Source organism: Protopterus annectens, chromosome 12.part0 (assembly GCF_019279795.1).
Source record: "Protopterus annectens isolate FY-2018-M chromosome 12.part0, PAN1.0, whole genome shotgun sequence".
Classification (NCBI taxonomy): Eukaryota; Metazoa; Chordata; order Ceratodontiformes; family Protopteridae; genus Protopterus; species Protopterus annectens.
Window position 1 is genome coordinate 774,347,218 of NC_056746.1, and position 19,691 is coordinate 774,366,908.

General features: G+C 39.2%; 1 protein-coding gene across 1 annotated transcript in view; it reads left to right on the forward strand.

The window, feature by feature from the left end:
- MAPK8IP3 (mitogen-activated protein kinase 8 interacting protein 3) overlaps nt 1-19,691 on the forward strand; it is a 3,746,918-nt gene that overhangs the window by 3,129,458 nt on the left and 597,769 nt on the right. The window contains exon 19 of the mRNA XM_044088957.1: nt 10,091-10,256. Coding sequence (XP_043944892.1) covers nt 10,091-10,256 — 166 coding nt within the window. The remainder of the gene's footprint in view (nt 1-10,090; nt 10,257-19,691) is intronic.

Consider the following 19,691-nt stretch of genomic DNA (forward strand, 5'->3'; position numbering starts at 1 on the left):
GCAGTTATTCAGTGTGCAACCATTTGGAAGTCTTTTGAATAGTGCCACCTTAATATCGTTTTGGTTTTGATTGGTTATGTAGGTATTCTGAGGAGGGAGGCCCTGCCTAAAAAGGTACTGTCGGGAAGAAAGAGTCTTGGGCAATATATAAAAACCATGAGGAGAGACATGCAGGCCATCCTTAGCAAAGTATCTAGGTTGTCGGTCATCTCCTCTCTTGTTGATATACATTCAATCCCTTTAGAATGACAGCAGCAGGTAAGCCAGTCATTAAATTTAATTATCTGTTATTTGTATTGAGGCATTATTCTTGGCAATGGAATGATACTTTCACTTCCATTTCAGATGCATATTCTGAGGCTTCCATTATATCCCTCTTCATTTGTTCAAAGTATACCAAGTATAACAAGGTTGCAAAAATAATAATTACCATAAAAAACAACCCAAAGAAATCAGTTTTCAATTTTTAATGTATCAAGATGCAAAAATTTGTTGTCCAGTAAGCACTTTCTTCTGTAGTTAGACTAATTCAGACTCTTCATACATTCCAAGGAGTTGCTTCTTAAGTCAACCATTTCCACGTGTGCAGTGATCAAGTCATGTGTGTACCTTGCATGAAGAGATTTGAGGGCATGAGTGACATCGCAGGTACTGGCACCTGAGAGGCAGGCAAATGTCACTCTCTGTTTGCTCAGGTTAGTTAGTGGAACATCAGTGTGTCTAAGTGTGAAGCCACATATGGCCAAGATATTGCTAGAGGTACAAACCTGGTCCTGCTGCCTTATGGGCTTCTGCATGATGGTTATGTGACCCTTTTTGTGACTATGTTTACCATAGTGCCGTAGTGTGCTATATGTTGGTTTAGACTCATTGATGCTGGGTAGCATGCAGGAGGTTGATTTGAGGGTTTAAGTTACTGCCTAGATATACGAGTTCTAGAAGGCCTGTGTAAAGTTTTTTTGTTTTTTTAACTACATTAGGATAAGACAGTTTTATGTTCACATTATGTTGATGTTGCATAGGTGTGGCTGAGGTTATTACAATATTACACTTACTGCATGCTACTGATTGAGAAAAAGACACCTCCGATTTAGTTACATATTTAACTTCTCAATTTTGGAGTCCTTTGGGCTAAGCAGGTTCATTTTCAGTGAGCATGAGGCAGTTCTTACACTGCCTTAGCATACCATGTGCTGTAAGGCTGGCAGTAGAATTAGGATCCATCTGCTGTCTCCCTGTGCAGGCCAGTGCTGCCATGTGATGAAGGTTAGTGTGGAATTTAAGTGAGGCAGGGGAAATAATGAGGGAAAGTTTGTTGGACAGGAGAAACACAGAACCACACAGCTAAGAGAAGGATCATGGAAATCCACTCAAGTAAGATCACCGCTGCACAGCTCAGCACAGCCTAGCAAAAGATGTTCAGACCAAGCAGAAGCTGATAACTCACCTACAGGAGTTTGAAGATACATATGTACACACGCACAAATAGTTAAAGCATGGGCGTTAATGCCTTTCTTGCCTGACAGTATACCAAAACAGTTGTTCCCATAGTAAGTGTCCAGGCTGTTCTTAAAAATATCTAAACTAGTGCTTGTTTTAATGTAATTTCCTAACCTGTTCCATGCATCAGCTCCTGTCTCAGAGAACCAGTTAATACACTTCTCATTCCTATAAAATCAAATCTTCTACATAGGTTATCTGATGATTCTCTACTACATTTTGATAACCCCAAACATTCCCAGAGGTAGTTTTCTCTAAATGCCATGCACACCTGAATAAGATCTCCTCTTTCATATCTATATGACACACTGTACAAGTTTAGTCTTTAATAATAACAAATTTTCACATCCGTGGATGCCCTTGGTATTTTTCTGCTGTGCTCCTTCCAGTTAAGTCATGCTTGTTTTCTTATAAGGTTTCTGTATTGTTATTTCATGCTCAAGTTTGGGTTTAATGTAATTAATAAACAATGACCTCATCTTCTGATTTCTCAGATTTTATAAATCTTTATATACAACCTATAGTTCTATAACTATCATTAACCAATTGGCTGATATGATAAGAATAACTCAAAGCTGGATCTACCCATGTACCAGGTCCTTAAATGAATCTACAGTTTCAATCACTGTGTGCTGTATTAAAAATTCACCTTTAAATTTACATCTCCTAAATGTCATATGCTTAGTTTTTTAATGTATTTATCAGCATGTTATTCTGCTGTGCCCAAATGTTCAATTTAGTCAAGTTCTTTTGCAGACATCTGTAACACATGCAATCAGTTTACCCAAATCCAGATCATCTGCATATAGACTGTAGAACACCACAGATGAAAAGGTAGGTTTGAAAGATGCAATCTAAACAAGTAAGGGCCTGGAGATAGCCCTGTGGGACACCCTAACTATAACCAAGAATTTCACCTGTCCATTTGGTGTATACTTGTCATGTCCTACTTGTAAGATGCAGTTATCCATCTTATCAAGAGTAAGGCAATACCTAGTTGCTCTAATTTATTTATCAGTGATTTATGTATGACTCTATCAAATGATAAGGTTAAATCTATATAAATTGCATCACAGCACACTTTTTCATTCATAGCTGTTATTATATTGTTATAAAACATCATGTTACAGCTGGTAATATATCTATTTTCAACATATGCATGCTGATATATGGTTTCAATTCCCAACCTTTCCAATTCTGACAATAACTTATCCAATATTACCTTCTCCATTATTTTTCCACATCATGTAAGTAAACGTAAGGTCTGTATGACTCTGGGTTTGTCTACTTCCCTTTCCCTTGAAGACATGTTTAAATATATGCATGTCTCCAATCTTGAGAAGTCTCCCCATATTTATATGGCCTAGTAAGTAATAGATATAATGGTACTATAAGTTCTTGCTAAAGTGTTCTCAAGTCATTACAACTAATTACGTCTCCTCCCTGTGCTTTGTTTGGATCCAGTTTGCATAGTTCTTTTTAAATAAAATCTAATTTGATTCCAGTGCCTGAGGTTACCTGGATGTCACTAGAACAACTTAACACCCCCTTCATGGAGCAAAACTGTTCTGCATAAGATTTTGTAAATATATCTATAATCAGTTGTGTCTGAGAATAAATTTTAGTGTCTACAGTTTATCAATTTGTATGTCTTTACGGTACTTGCGTATTATCGCAACCACATTCATAAGCAACTCACTCTCACTTGACATTCCAATAATAAACAGTGAACTGGTGAAAGATTTTTTTTCACTGAAAGTGTCACTTTTATACCAACAGATTTATTTGATGTGTGCTCGGAGTTGTTTATAGAGCTGTGATTTCCTTTTTGTTTTGAAAATAACCCTAGTGGGATGGAAAGTCAGATGACTTACCCAGTTTGCTCGTATTTGCCGTGTTTATCACGAATGTGCAAGCGGCATTAGCAGTTGTACTTAATCGGGCAAAGGTGAAAAATAGGTTTGTTTGTTTTTTTTCAGCCAAGTTACAGTAATTCACCCAACCCCATCATGTTTTTTTCTTATTTTTTCCTCTTTTCTGACTGCTGCCTTGCTTCTCTGAGTTGTAATTACGAAGTAATGCTGTCTCAACACTCCCTTTCATTCACGGAAGCTACCTGGACTGTTGTGTTAACAGAAACGGTTAAAGAACCGTACTGTGGAAATAATGTCATGGCATGTTTGTCATTAGCAGAACAGCTGCATGACAGTGAACAAGGAACAAACAATAAAACTATTTATCTGAGATATGAAATAATGCAAGTAGGCAGTAACTCATTTTCATCCAAGACCCATGGCAAAAAACTCTCCAGTCAGATCAAGTATACACATTATGTGATTCCCTTGTTTTGCTCTTTCTTTCTGACCAACTATTACTGTTATCCAACGAGGTTGTAGTTGAAGGCACCTTGAGTTCTTCACAGAACCGGGATTTCTCTTCTGTTTGCAAGAAGAGCCGAGTGAATTGCTTAAGAATGTGGTTGCGATAATACGTAAATACCGTCTTTACTTCTTCCACATCTTGTGTATCCATAAAATGGTTTTGTATTATGTTAAATAAATTTGCTTCAGGTTTTTCTTGATCTTATCTCACGATGTGCTTAATGTTTGTCCAGCTTATTTCAGTTTTCAAAATTGTAGTTCGACCTGTTTTCCATTTCTTACATATTTTTTGTCTCTGACCTTAATCAGGTATCTGTGTGACTTTATATTCCTAGATCCTGATGTTACACATTTTTTTTACTTTTTGCACTCAAACATTTTCTCTTTCAAAACTTTCCAGGCATCAATATATGTAACAACAGTTCTCTAAACCGTGCCAATTGCACAAGTGCAGTGGTTATCAGAAATTCTAAACAGTGCAGACGACCCTCCTGGACATGGGTAGTCATCACTAAATATAACCTTGGGTATTGACTAGTACCTCTGCAGTTTTGCATTGGGATGAAACAGCTAGTCTTAAAATGACCTCTGGGCCGATAGCCTAGTAATCTCCTATGATCCTATCTTCTGACATGAGGGAACACAGATCACCAGTGTTATCAGGTGTTACCTTTAGATATACATAGCATTAATTACACTGTACAAGATATTTGTGCTGTAGCAAATCATTAATGGCATACTTAGTTAAGGAAACCATATTCAACTTCAAATGAATTAAAAGAAAAGAATAATCAAAATCCCTTAACCAAAGAATTCAAAAAAAACTTAAATAAACTTCTGTGAGAAAAATCAAACAAACGATATACAACTAAATGCTAATGTAGGTAGAGTAAATCTGTTGCTCTGAGTATACATGTTCTAAAATTCAGACAAAAGCTGGAATTTCTTTACATCACAAACCAAGACAGGATTGTTTAAGTAAGCTTTGGATTGTCTTGTCTGTAGTGTGTGTCCATTAGAACGCCTAGAGTTAGCTGTCTAAAACCTATCCCTTTCTAACAACAAACAGTGAAAATGAAAGGTAAAACAACAAAATATAAATCAAAGTAAATCTTTTTGTCCACAAGCTATCCTTTCCTTCCTTCCTATAAATAGTGAAAAACAGTGGTAAGAATTAACGGTACTTACGTATTATCGCAGCCAGATTTCTAACATTGCGTAATTCCTAATGTTTTCATGAAAGGACTGCATGTTTAAGTAAAACTGGGTATATAAACTCATAATTACCTTTTTATCACTTTACTTGTGCAACAGGACCAGGAGGAAGAAACAGAAACAGGAGTTTGGCAACCGACCGCGGAAGGAACAACATTTGTCATCCACCGTGTTGTTATAAAAGACAGACAGCATAGAACCTTCTGCTGTACCAAACTGACCACAAAAGCAGGGGAACTGCGATCCTTTATATGTTTGAAAGAGGATCTGGAAAGTTACGCTCCTTCTTATCCTTTCTGTTATACTTACTACTGTAAAAATTCCCGTTGTACTTTCTGAACACTTTGTGAAATGGCCATTGATCAGAAATATAACTTTTCCATTTTTCTGATAGACAGATCCCACTCCACACCTTTGCCAGCACTTTCTCAAGTGAAAAGCACATACCTGCAGACAAATGAGTGCCTGAAACAGTTCATACTGCTGATCATAGTCCTTACTAATGGCCAAAAAGTTAACATTATTTTCAGAAATGCCATACATTTAAATATGACACGATACGAATACAAGTGTAAAACCCTGAATCTCACTGCTGACTTGTAAAAAGGCAGAATACGTCCCTAACACATCCCTGTGTATGAAGAGGCCAACAGCTGTTACCAGGTTGTTACGTCATGTAATATTTTAATGTATGCCATTTCTGAAAGTAATATTAACTTTTTGCCCATTAGTAAGGACTGTGATCAGCAGTTTAAAGTGCTTTAGGCAGTTCTTTGTGTGCAGGTATGCGATTTTCGCCCCCGTGAAAATCTGGTTGTGATAATACATAAGTACCGAAATAACATATAAATTCAAATTTATTTATTTTTATTTTACATTTGTTGACCGGGCTAGTCCAACTGGATACATGTCCTTTTTCAGTGGAGGCCCGAGGAGAAAAGCTCCAAGTACACAAAACATCTAATATCACAAGTTAGTTAGATCAACAGTACAATAATGTATCACAATACATTAGGAAAAATAAGATTGGTACATAGCATAATGGGACTTAATTAAATTCAAATGATAAGAAGGAAAATACTAGAGAAGAGGTAGGGAAATAAAGGATAGTAGAGAGATCTACAAATACAAGTTTTCTTACCATGCACCTCCATAGTAAATCACAGACCAAGACAGGATTGTTTAGATAAGTTCTGGGTTCTCCTTTCAGTAGCAAAAAAGGAGATAATTTACTTGTGAGCAATACCCAGTATGGAATAGAGCTACCACAGTGCTGCACTCAATAGAGCTTTGCACTGTAAGTATTAAACAAGAAAGCATAAAAAACAATGAAAAACAAGTGAAATCTGAAGTCCAAGTGCTCTACGTTTCCCAGGATGTACAGTAATTAGCCTAATTCTCCCATAGATCAGTCACTGCATAATCCAAGATGGTCAGTTACACTAGGCCAAATAGATTTACTCAAAACAGAAAATAAAATGAGGATTAGACCTCCATTGATACTAGAACCAAGGACCTAAATATTCAACAACAGATGAGTAAAACACATTGGAGTAACAGATTTGTAACTTAGCATCTCCCAAACCTCTGGAATACACTTCCCTTGTCTACTAATGTGTGTGGCTCACTGTCTTAGGTTCATAGGTTCATAGGTTTATACTAGGCTATCTGCCCTAAGGCATTTATAAGCCTAGCCCAAATTTTTGTGGCTTACGCCACCCTTTATATGAAAAAATACTGTGCCCATTAGTTTGTTGTGCCTCTGTCCAGCAGTGACACAGAGATGATTCCCGGAGTAAACCTACGATCTCCCATCCACAGGTCTAGATTTCTCTTGAACAGAGTCAGCGAGGTGCTCTGCCTCACATGGACCGGGATTTTATTCCACAGCATAGGGAGTCTCTGAGTGATAAATCTATCCCTCCAGCACGTCCTATTTATATCCGTGCTAAGGTTTAAGTCGCTTGCTCTAGTGGTTTTGGTGGATTTGGATTTTTTGAGGTGGAGCATGTCCATTAATTCCGGGTTGGACATGGCCTTGTATGTCAGGCACATGTCACCTCTGAGCAGATGGTATGCGACTGAATAGAGCTGGAGTTTCTTCAATCTGGAAGCATATGACAGATTTTGGAGTCCCTTTATCCTTTTGGTGAGGAACTTTTGGGGTCTCTCCAATTGCTGCAGATGTCGGGTGAGATACATCCCGAATGGGGCATTGTACTCGATCATTGGTCTGATAAGTGAAGAGTACAGGGGAACAATGACCTCGCTAGATCTGGATGTGAATCCCTTCATGATCAGGTGGGCAATGTAGAAGGTCTTTCTAACCACTTTAGCAATGTGAGTGTCAAAAGAAAGGCCACTGTCAACCTGGGTCCCCAGGTCCCTGATAACCTCTTCTGTGCTTAGTGGATTGCCACCTATATGGTAGCTTGGGGTTACCTTGTTTTTCCCGAAGGGTATGACTATACATTTTTGGCGTTTAACTTCAGGCCATGGCTCTGGCACCAGCTATCTGTTTCCGTGAGTCCCTTCTGAAGGATATCCGTGTCCGATGCACTTTCCACTATGGCCCAGTTTGCAGTCGCCTGCAAACTTTGTCAGCCAAAGTCCTCCCATGTTGGCCTGTACTTCTGAGAAGTAGATGCCAAACAATAGGGGCCAAGGACCGAGCCCTGTGGGACACCACTTGTGACCGGCTTGGAGTCTGACACAGCGCCAGCAACTCTAACCCTGTGGGTTCTGTCCTTAAGCCAGTTTGCAACCCATCTTGTGACATATGGGTTTACATTTAAGCTGGTAAGTTTTTCTACAATACCCGAGTGGGGTATTGTGTCGAAAGCCTTTGCAAGGTCAAGGTAGGCTGTATGGACTGCCTTTCCCTCATCAATGGCCTTGGTGACTGTTTCGAAGAAGTCGACCAAGTTCAAAAGGCATGATCTTCCCTTGACAAAGCCAAACTGGGTCGGGTCCAATGTCTGCAAGTCCCCTATATCTTTGTTTATGAGCTCCATTATGATCCTCTCCATAGCTTTGCAGACTAGACTTGTTAAGCTTATGGGGCGGTAATTACCAGGGTCCGTAGAGGCGCCGCCTTTGTGGAGTGGGACCACAGTTGCCGTACGCCACTCCTTGGGCACGTATCCTGTGGTAAGGCTGAGATTAAACAGCTGTCTTATGTGCGGGTTTAATTCCTCATTTAGCTCGTGTAGCACACAGCCGGGGACACCATCCGGTCCCATTGATGCTGTGTTTTTAGCTTTAGAGAGAGCAGCTTTCACCTGCGCATTTGAGATGTCCGGGAGGCTACACTCGGCTGGGATAGTTATCTCTCCTTTAGGAGGGGAGGGGGGTGAAGTTTGCACTGAACCTGTCTGCCAGTATGTTGGCAATGTCTGTGGGTTCAGTGATTTTTGTATCATTTTGGACTAATTCTGAGCATATCTGGGAGTTTCCACCCAGGTTCCTAACATAGCTGAAAAAGGCCTTATGATTGTCCTTTGAATCCATGGCAATTTTTCTCTCAAAATTGGTCTTAGTTGATTTTATGAGTGCTCGTATTTTTTTACTAATAATGATCAGGGGTGACTTCCCTTTTATGGATTTTGTTCTATCATGTAATAGTCTTCCTTTAAACATAACCTGGATGGCTGGGATTGACTAGTATGGTCCTCCTGGGGAAAGGAGGTGTGATTTGAGGGGAGATTACTTTTAGAGATTAAATGTCATAACACTAAATGAACTTGGAATACCTATGAAATTTATGAAGCAGAGTTGTGCAGACTTACTGCGTACCAATCTTGCATAAAGCAAAATACCTTACTTCTGTAATGGCTGATGCATTTATGACTGAATCCACACATGACAAACTTTTTGTAACCCATGTGGTTATGGTAAATAAAACATTATAGTTTTTGCCACACTTGTATCTGTAACATTTCTGCATTCCATACTGCTGCAAGAATGTTAACTGAATGATTTATAGTTATGGTAAGTACAAATCTGCGTTTATTATTAAAGCTGTGAACAGATTTGTTTATCAAAAGGGTACATGCAAATAGCAGCACTATTTTACTCTGTAGAAGGTTTTTGCTATCATTAGAGTACTGCTTTACTCTACTCTAATGATAGCAAAAACTAGTACTGCTTTGCTTTGCTTTGCTACCCGCGGTGGTGGTGCTGCGGTAGCGTTGTCACCTCACAATAAGACGCTGTCCTGTTCGATTCTCAGCTAGAGCATCTTCTGCGTGGAGACATGCGTGAATGGGCATACCTTCGTTGAAGGTTGTGTGTCAGGGCTGGTAACTCGGCATGTAAAAATCAACTACCAATCATTAGCGGACCGGAGTTCCACTGTGGCGACCCCTAACCGATAAAAGCCGAAAGACACAACAGAGTACTGCTTTGCTGCATTGCAGTATAGTCATTGAATATCGAAGTCAAACACACTCTCCCCCAGTAAGTATAGAACAGTACCAGCAATTTCTCTCATGTTAGTAGGAACTGTGTATTTTAAGTTACTAAAATAAATCAATGCATTATAAAGATATTTGCCCACTGCTTTGAGTATGAGGGTGTGAAAGTGCCTTCCTAGCAAATTGATCCAATAGAAACAAGTCTAAACTTTGGAGGCACTTCAAACTCTTTAGGACCTTATTGGTTTACAGCTTACAGTACTAGGAACTTTGGAGCTTTGCTTTTGATTGTACTGTGGAAGTATGCCTTAGACTTCTCATGGTAAGTAGGTTTCTCTTGGTAAAGTAAGAGTTAATACTAATACAACAGAACTTCTCTCCCTAAAATGAAAGGACCAAGTTTATACATACAGTTGTAATAAAACTATTGTTTTTTTTCTAAGTATTCTTAATGCACTGTTATGTGTTATATAACTTCACTATGATATGTATAGACATGAAATATTAGTGTTTTATACTTTAAGCTGCTATTTGTAAATTGTTACCCTTCACTTGCTTAACTTCTCATCTTCTATGCAGGCAAAGGAGCTACATGAAGTGGATGCCATGTCAAGCCGAGTGTGGATCCTCACCAGTACACATTCCACCAGCAAAGTAGTAATCATTGATGCCAATCAGCCAGCTACCATAGTCGACCAGTTCACTGTGTGCAATGCTCATGTGCTCTGCATTTCCAGTGTCCCAGGTAAGAAAGTAGTACAGTGCAACTAGCCAGGACATGCAGTAATTAGTCTAGCCTTGTCTGGAGGAGGTGTTCTGTATTCTGTGCCTCTATTGCTATGTTTTTCTTTCCACAAGAGCAACTATTAGTGTTAGCAAAGGAAGTATCTGGTTACTGCCCTTTAGTGTAATGTTTTAGTTGGTCAGTTTCATTCTAATTTTCAAGATGCATCTATTAACAGTTTCAGCGTGTTTTCTACCTAGTTGCATGATACTCGAAGAATGAATTTTAGAACATTCCATTCAGTACTGCTGGAGGCATTTATGTTCAAACAGAAAAGCTGTTACTCCTTTTGTGACTGTGTTTATCCGGGTCTATATCACATAGTCAACGTTACATAACTCCGAAAACCTAATGGTCGAACCATTATGTTCGAAGTTACAGAACTTCGACTATGTAAAAAAAATAAATAAAAAGACAACAGACAAAAAAAAATTGTTGTAAGCAGGGGGACAAGCCCCCCTACACCCCCCACACCCCCTGCTACTTAAATATACTAACTCCGAGGTCGCACCACATTGAAGTAAATGGAAACCTCCGCTTATGGAGATTTCCATTCAAACGCTCAAACTTTTACAAATTCGAACATATGGTCTCGACCATATGTAGTTCGAACTTATAAAAGATAGACTATGTAATAGGAACCTGTTTATTCTTACCACTTTATGATATAGTTTCTATGACCAAGGAATATATGGCACTAGATTGTCAGACTACCCACTTTCACTTCCATTTAGCAAGGAGCACTCATGTACAAGCTGCTTAGACTACTTATAATTTTTGTCACAGCCCATCACAACTTGAAGACTAATAATAGCTTAATCCATAACTGATAGCAGTGCAGTTTCTAAGCAGTCCCTATACAAATGTCAGTAGTGCAACCGAATTTTAAACCAGACTTTTTCTTCAGCAGATAAATGTGCTTATTTACTGTCCTGCTAGTCATACATGGCAGTTATTCTGACCCTTGAGCATTGTTTTTGTTTCTTGTCTTGAACTTATACAAATGTTCATAAGTTCATTTATGTTTTTCCAATGTCAAAATGGTTGCACCTGATGCAAATTGCTATGCAAACCACCCAAGGTACTTTTGCAATGAAAATGTACAGCAATACTGACTGATTTGTCCACGTGTGGTAAATAAGTAAGTAAAAGGGCCATGCTGCACATTTGAACATGTCCTTTATCCTTCTCTTAACATTAAAAGGAAATAGCTTTCAAATTCATTTCTTGAATGTAAATTTAGTGTGTAAACATACAGACCTAGATAACTGTTGGTTACTGATTTATACTTCCATTTATTGGAAATGACATTTTTGTTGCTAACACTGTTTACACTGTTTATCAAACATGTGGGCAGGTCTTCTTGTTCCTGTCTCAAACTGTAGGTTGCGTCCTTGTTACCAAACGGAAAGTCAAAATTGGGTTGAATGTAGTGCCTTTCCTGCTTAATCTCAGTGTGTGTGTGTGTGTGTGTGTGTGTGTGTGTGTGTGTGTGTGTGTGTGTGTGTGTGTGTGTGTGTGTGTGTGTGTGTGTGTGTGTGTGTGTGTGTGTGTGTGTGTGTGTGTGTGTGTGTGTGTGTGTGTGTGTGTTCAGAGAGAACTGAGAGAACCTAACAGAGTTCTTGCAGCTTACAAGTCCAGTCTGTAATAGTAGAAAGTAATTAGCTAAACGTTTGGTTGGGGGAATTTACCACTGAGCTGGCTTTTTTTTTTTTTTTTTTATTTCATACTGGACCTGCAGGCTCTAACTACTCAGTGTTAGATCTGTTCTGATAATTATGCATTGTGTGGCTAAGGAGCCAGTGAGGGCAGTGCACAGTGCTAGCAGGAAGACAATTTAAACTAGTGGTGTATTAGTGGAAATTCCTGCTTTTTTCGTTGTTTGGATGAGAGAGAGCAAGGAGAGCAGCGAACATTGGTTGGGGAAAATTGCTCAATGTATCTGTGGTTTGTGCTAGACTTCTGGAGTTCCTGCATGCTGGCAAGAAGCTTCTGTTAGCCTAGAGAGTAGCCTGATGACACTTATCTGAGCTTATGTGGGGAATGCACCAGGGTATCAGTGTGTTGGACAGGAGCTTGTAGAGTCATGTTTGACTGACATAAAGTGTTCCTTTTTACTTTTTGGAGCTCAAGCAGCATTTATTTAAAAAAAAACCGTAGATGGAAAAGCTGCAGGCTGAACTGTTGTTTCTTTCTTTAATTATTTAATTACTTTAGAATCAGAACAGTTGCAAGTCTGTATTCTGGCATAGGTAGAAGCCTGCAGGTTACTTTAGAAAGGTGGGCAAGTTGTAGGCTGAGCTGTGATTTTTTTTTTATTATTATTATTATTATTAGGATACACAAGAATACATCTGAAATAGGCATTTTTGGAAAGAAAGTTGAACTGACTTGTAATACATTTATTAGTCAAAACACACACTCTGAATAGACATGAGTCTGTTTTAACCAAGTAAGAAATATCAAAATAAATCTACTTTAAGAGTCAGTACCAGTTACAATACTGTCCTTTCTATGTCTCTGTGCTAATGAGCTATTTTCAGGCTTGCTTTTAAACTAGAAATAATTTCAAATATTGTGGTGAACAATTCAGCTAGATTCTGACATATAGATCATACTGATACTGTTCTAATGTAATTGGGAATAACAGTTTAGCAGGCAGGTTAATGTAAATAATAAATCCAAGTGAAACAGCTGCTTGAGTACTATAGGGAGATAGTGTCCTAGTTATGACCAGGTAACCCAGGGTCATTTAGCAGCCATGGTGTGACAGGAGCCATTGTAAGAGGGAAATAAATGAAGTTTTGACTTGTCACCTTAACAGCCCTGATGTCGCAGCAGCCAGTCAGAGACAGATAGTGAGCGAGCAAGAGAGAGAGGTGTAATAATGCTCTGTCTGCTCACCTTAGCAGCCTAATATGACAGAAGCCAGTCAGAGAAGGGAAAGAGTGATGGAAGTCTGCCTTATCATCTCACTGAGCTGGAAAATATAATGTGCTAGAAAGAAAATACTCCATCAATGCATTCACACTGGGGGGGGGGGGGGGGGTGGACGCCTGGCAAAAAGCTTTCTGGAGGAAGCAATTAACCATCAAACTGGTTTCTCTGAGGCTCAAGAGTGTATGTAAATGCATATGTGTGTGTGCATATTGTACATGTGTGTGTTTATATATATATATATATATATATATATATATATATATATAGGTGTACTTAAAAATATATTGCGTCAAATGATTGTCTGTCAAAACATCTAAACACAAAATTTTTATAAAATCAAAATTAGGGAAAGGTTTATGCCCTTTCCTCGCTGTTGTGTGACCTTGGAGTTGTTATATGTAATTAGCAAGAGGTATGGGGAGTTACAAAAACATTGACAAAATGTGTTTCGATATTCTCAAATTTTTCAATTATTTTCTAGATGGTTAGATTTTATCACATTTTTCAATGTTTTTGCAGGGGGCAAGCCCTCTTCTTCTTCTTCTTTCGGCTGCTCCCATTATGGGTCGCCACAGCGGATCATCTGTTTCCATTTCTTCCTGTCCTCTGCATCTTGCTTTGACACACCAACCACCTGCATGTCCTCTCTCACCACATCCATAAACCTTATCTTAGGCCTTCCTCTTTTCCTGTTACCTGTTAGCATCCTTAGCATCTTTTTCCCAGTATACTCTGCATCCCTCCTCAGCACATGTCCAAACCAATGTAATCTTGCCTCTCTGGCTTTGTCTCCAAACCTTCCAACCTAGGCTTACTCTCTAATATACTTATTCCTAATCCTGTCCACCCTTGTCACACCCAGTGCAAATCTTAATATCTTTAACTCTGCCACGTCCAGCTCTGACTCCTGCTTTTTTGTCAATGCCACTGTCTCCAACCCATATAACATAGCTGGTCTCACTACCCACTTTTAGACCTTCCCTTTCACTCCTACTGGTACTCGTCTGTCAAAAATCACTCCTGACACTCTTCTCCACCCACTCCATCCTGCCTGTACTCTCTTCTTCACCTCTCTTCCACACTCACCATTACTCTGAACTGTTGATCCCAAGTACTTAAACTCATCCACCTTCCCCACCTCTACTCCCTGCATCCTCACCATTTCTTTATCCTCCCTCTCATTCACACACATATATTCTGTCTTAGTCCTGCTGACCTTCATTCCTCTTCTCTCTAGAGCATATCTCCACCTCTCCAGGGTCTCCTCCACCTGTTCCCTACTCTCACTACAGATCACAATGTCATCTGTAAACATCATAGTCCACGGGGACTCCTGTCTGATCTAGTCTGTCACCCTGTCCATCACCATTGCAAATAAGAAAGGGCTCAGAACTGATCCTTGATGTAGTCCCACCTCCACCTTAAACGCATCCGTCACTCCCACTGCAGACCTCACCACTGTCACACCACCCTCGTACATACCCTGTACCACTCTTACATACTTCTCTGACATTCCCGACTTCCTCATACAGTACCACAACTCCTCTCTAGGCACCCTGTCATACACTTTCTTTTAGTCCACAAAAACACAATGCAACTCCTTCTGAACTTTGTACTTTTCCATCAACACTCAGAGCAAACATCGCATTTGTAGTGCTCTTTCCTGGCATGAAACCATACTGCTGATCACTAATCATCACCTCCCTTCTTAACCTAGCTTCCACTACTCTTTCCCATTACTTCATGCTGTGACTGATCAATTTAATCCCTCTGTAGTTACTACAGATCTGCACATCACCCTTATTCTTAAAAATCGGTACCAAAACACTTTTTCTCCATTCCTCAGGCATCCTATCACTTTCCAAGATTTCATTAAACAATCTAGTTAAAAACTCCACTGCCATTTCACCTAAACACCTCCATGCTTTCACAGCTATGTCATGTGGACCAACAGCCTTTCCATTCTTCATCCTCTTCATAGCTATCCTTACTTCCTCCTTGCTAATCCACTGCACTTCATGATTCACTATCCGCACATCATCCAACCTTCTCTACCTCTCATTCTCTTCATTCCTCAGCCTGTGTAAGTACTCTTTCCATCTGCTCAACACACTCTCCTTGCTAGTGAGTACATTTGCCTCATTATTCTTTATCACCCTTACCTGATGCACATCTTTACTAGCTCGGTCCCTCTGTCTAGCCAATCGGTACAGGTCCTTTTCTCCCTCCTTAGTGTCCAACCTTTCATACAACTCTTCATACACCTTATCCTTAGCCTTTGCCACCTCTGTCTTTCCAGTAACCAGAACACGAGTGAAAAAACAAATAGAAGTCACAACAGGAAGTCCCAAAAGAGAACGCCAGCAGACTGTATTCTTCAATATTGAAGAATACAGTCTGCTGGCATTCTCTTTTGGGACTTCCTGTTGTGACCTCTGTCTTTCCCATGCACGTCATCTCCTTATATTCTTGTCTACTTTCTTCATCTCTCTGACAATCCCACTTATTCTTCGGCAACCTCTTTCTCTGTATATTCTCCTGTACTTCCTCATTCCACCACCAGGTTTCTTTGACCTCCTTCCTCTTTCCAGATGTCACACCAAGCACCTTTCTAGCCATCTCCCTTAGGTGCTTCAACAAAGTAGTAGTTTAAAGGTGTGCATACTTATGCAACCAGCTTATTGTACCTTTTTATTTTTTATATTTATCCCCTAACAGATTTCTTTGTTTTTCAATTGAATTGTGCAGGTTATAGGACACATTAAAGGTGGGAAAAGTTTTGAAATTATTTATTGTGGTCTGTGTGTGTATGTTTATGCACACTGGCTTGCCTCTTGATGGTCTGTAAGAGCCAAGTCAAACCCTTGGCTTGGCTTGGCTCTGGCTCGCTATTTAAAAAAAAATTCCAGGCTTCCCCATCTCTAGCCCAAGCTGTTACAATGACTTACTAAATTGCAGGTTGTTTCTGGATAGTGAGAATTTCATCCACTGTGGGCCCCCTCCTTCTTTAAATTTCCAAGGTGGGTGAAACTTGCTCCATTCACCCTCGCTATCTTTCGAGCTCACTTCATAGGTTGGTACTAGACTATCGGCCCTAGGGCCTATACAAGCCTAGTCGTAACAATTCCCTGACTATTTCTTCCCACACTGTTTACTTCCCTGGACCCCTGGGCGACTGTACTCTACCCCAGTCCCACACACCTCATCCTTCACTACTAATATAACCTCTATTGGCAACTCCTACAATTATTTCACATCAAATCAAAACAAAGTGAATTAGCCTCCACAAATTAGTTCCATCACTTACCCAGTCTAAGTCTAATCTCTGAGAAAGCTCTCTCCTTCTATACTCTGCTCCTCTACCTATACTTTCACGGCATCTCCACAAAAACTACCTCCACTCGCTGACATCCTTCTAATATGTGTACTCATTACTGCAATTTACCATGCTGCTCAATAGCATCCTTCTCTCAGTGTTACTCCTGTCTCTTTCTTACCTAAACTAAGGACATCTACTCCCAAAAAACACATTTTCCATAACATTTCTCTTCATCTCTTTCCACACACTTGTACCCTCCTACAAAAAACCTACTACAAACTACATAACCCCCACCTATTAAACTTTGGTTTTAAACATAGATGCACACCCTTTGCTAAGCCTTTAACCTTCTCTGGTGATATCCACCCAAACCCAGGCCACACTACTCCCCTCCCACAATCCTCCCCCAGCACTATCTCCCCACCTTCTCTCAGATTAATGGCTGTTATTCCAACAAGCACCCTGTCCCTGGATTTCTCCTTCTTTACCTGAACTTCTAAAGTATATTCACTAAAATATGTGTGCTACATGCTTGGGTTGTACTCCATAACCTTGATATTTTATTTTTTAACTAAAACCTAAAACTTCAGAGAAATCCACAAATGCATCAAAAATCAATTAGATCTGACAAGAAACTCACTGTACTTCAATCCATCATACCCACAGCCCAAAGTTCTGGTCCTCAGTTAACACTTTATTAAATCCAGGCTACCCAGCACAACCAGTCCCTACTACCACTAACCATACCAGACCAATTTCTAACCAACTCAACTCTGACTTCTTACATTCATTCACTTCCCTCATAAGCAACTGTCCCTCATCTCCACAGAACTATCCTCTAAAATCCCTGTTTTCACATCAAACGCAATTTTCATCTCCACTATTAAAAAAATACTTCATAAAATAAAACCCATTATACACCCCTGTCTTTATCCTCATAAACAGACCTATCCAAGAAAACTATGTATCTGGAAAAGACACTAATTATTCACGTACACAAAGTAGAAGACTCTAGTGAATTGTGATATTACCACCACATAGCTATTCTTTCTCCACTGTCAAAAATCCTCAAAAAGTGTATACATTCTTGGCTTGTTAAACACTTAACCCAACATATACCATAGCCCTCCTTAATTTCATCCATCATATCAACCTTCACATGAACTATGGAAACTGTTTCCTCTCTGTTCCTTGACTTATCTAAGCTGTTTGATACTGTATCCCATCAGAGTCTTTGCAATAGACTATCCACCTAGGCCTTGACACACCCTGCCTCTTCTTCCATAGCTACCTCTCTAACAGGCTACAAACAGTAAAATGGCAGAAAGAGCAATCACCATTCTTGGCCATCTTAGAGTGCCACAAGGCTCAAGCTTAGGCCCTATACTGTTTAACAGTTTTGTTAATGATTTCTACACTGCTAAAAATAACAGAAGTGCCTTTCAGTATATTTATGATGCTCACTGGTGTCCACAGCTAAGTCCCTCCCGGAACTTTAGGAAAAGACCCCCAAAAGATTTTTCTTCTGTAGAAATATATTTCAACAATTCTCACTCCTTCTGGATGCTAAGAATACCACGTTATTGCTTTTTATACCAATGTATACATCCTATACAAAAAATAACTTCTCTATCTTCTCATTCCTGTCAAACTTGTGTGCCATACAAAGCTATTTGGTGTCATTATAGACAACCACCTAAAGTTTGTTATTCAAGTGCAAAAAGCAATCAAGACAGGAACCCAAAAAATTGAATTATTATAGCAAATGCTTTTTAACTACCAGTAAAATACATTGCCACTGTATGTTTCCTACTTTCACTACTATACATCTATTAATAAAAATTGAAAGCTAAATTTGCCACTAGCCAATCTGCAAATCCTTTCATTGTTTAGCCTTAAACGGTTTGGGTAGCTAGAACTTCCACACTATCTTTCTGTCACCTAGTTAGCAATTGTTCATAATATAATTTACAGACCACAAAATTGTCCTGCACTGCAAGCCTTAGTGGAACCTTACATCCCTGCATGATCACTACATTTCACAGTTAAGTCTCTGTTAACCATAAATAAAACTCACAACTCTGCTGGTGTGTCCCTGTGCACAAATTACATCTCCAAAGTCTGGAATTCTGGTCCTAATAACATCAGACAACAAGCAAGCCAATCCAGACTATCAGGCTATAAAGGCAGTTAAGCCAAGGTAAGGAAAAAATACATTAGTATGTAAATAATACAACTTTGAATTTGCAGCTGGTGTTGAAAATTTACACAGTTGAATTAACAGTTCAAGAGGCACTACTGACAGTTGACAAGTACTACTCTGCAGCTGTGCTGTGAATTTGTTCTGATTTCTCTGCATGTGGTATCTGCTGAAAAGTCCATTAGATCAGTAAGAGACAGAAAGAAAGATTTAGCTGTAGACAGGTATTTTCCTTCTTGTAATCTTTTTGTTTAAGATGATTATTTTCTGTCTCCTTGTGCAGTTTCATATCTGTTTGTCTATTTAACTGTTAACAGTATTGTGTAGCTCACTGTTTCCTGAGTAAAGAATTTTATTTATTCCCTTTTAAAAAGCTTGTGGATAGTTATCTATTTATATGTTTATTAACTGATAACAGGTATTTACTTGCTGAACTTTATCTGGGAGAGAAAGGCTGGAAGAGTTAAGTGGTGGAAGCTGATTCTTCCGGTAGAACAAGACGAATTGGGTTTACCCAATTTGAAGGGGTATTTCAGAGCTACACAGTTAAGTGCTATACATAGCACAAGCAAAAAACTATATTTCGAAGTGGAAAGGGATGATGATGAAACAGGGAGGAAACTCAAGAAACAAGGAGGGACTGAGATTTTGGATGCCGGCCTTTAAGGAGAATAACAATAATCATACAGAATATTATATCCATAAAGTAGCAGAAAGTATACTAAGAACTAAGCAACACAGGATTGTAGACAGGATATTCTGCTGATAGGGATGACTGCAATTAGGGATATAGACAGTAGGCAAGATGGTACTGGAATTTACTGGAGAAAAACTGGCAAAGAAACCAAAATATTGAGAAAGGTGATAGAATGGGAAGATGCTGATAATTTATTTGGACTGCAGGTTTGAGATTGTCTTCCCTATCAAGGATTGATAT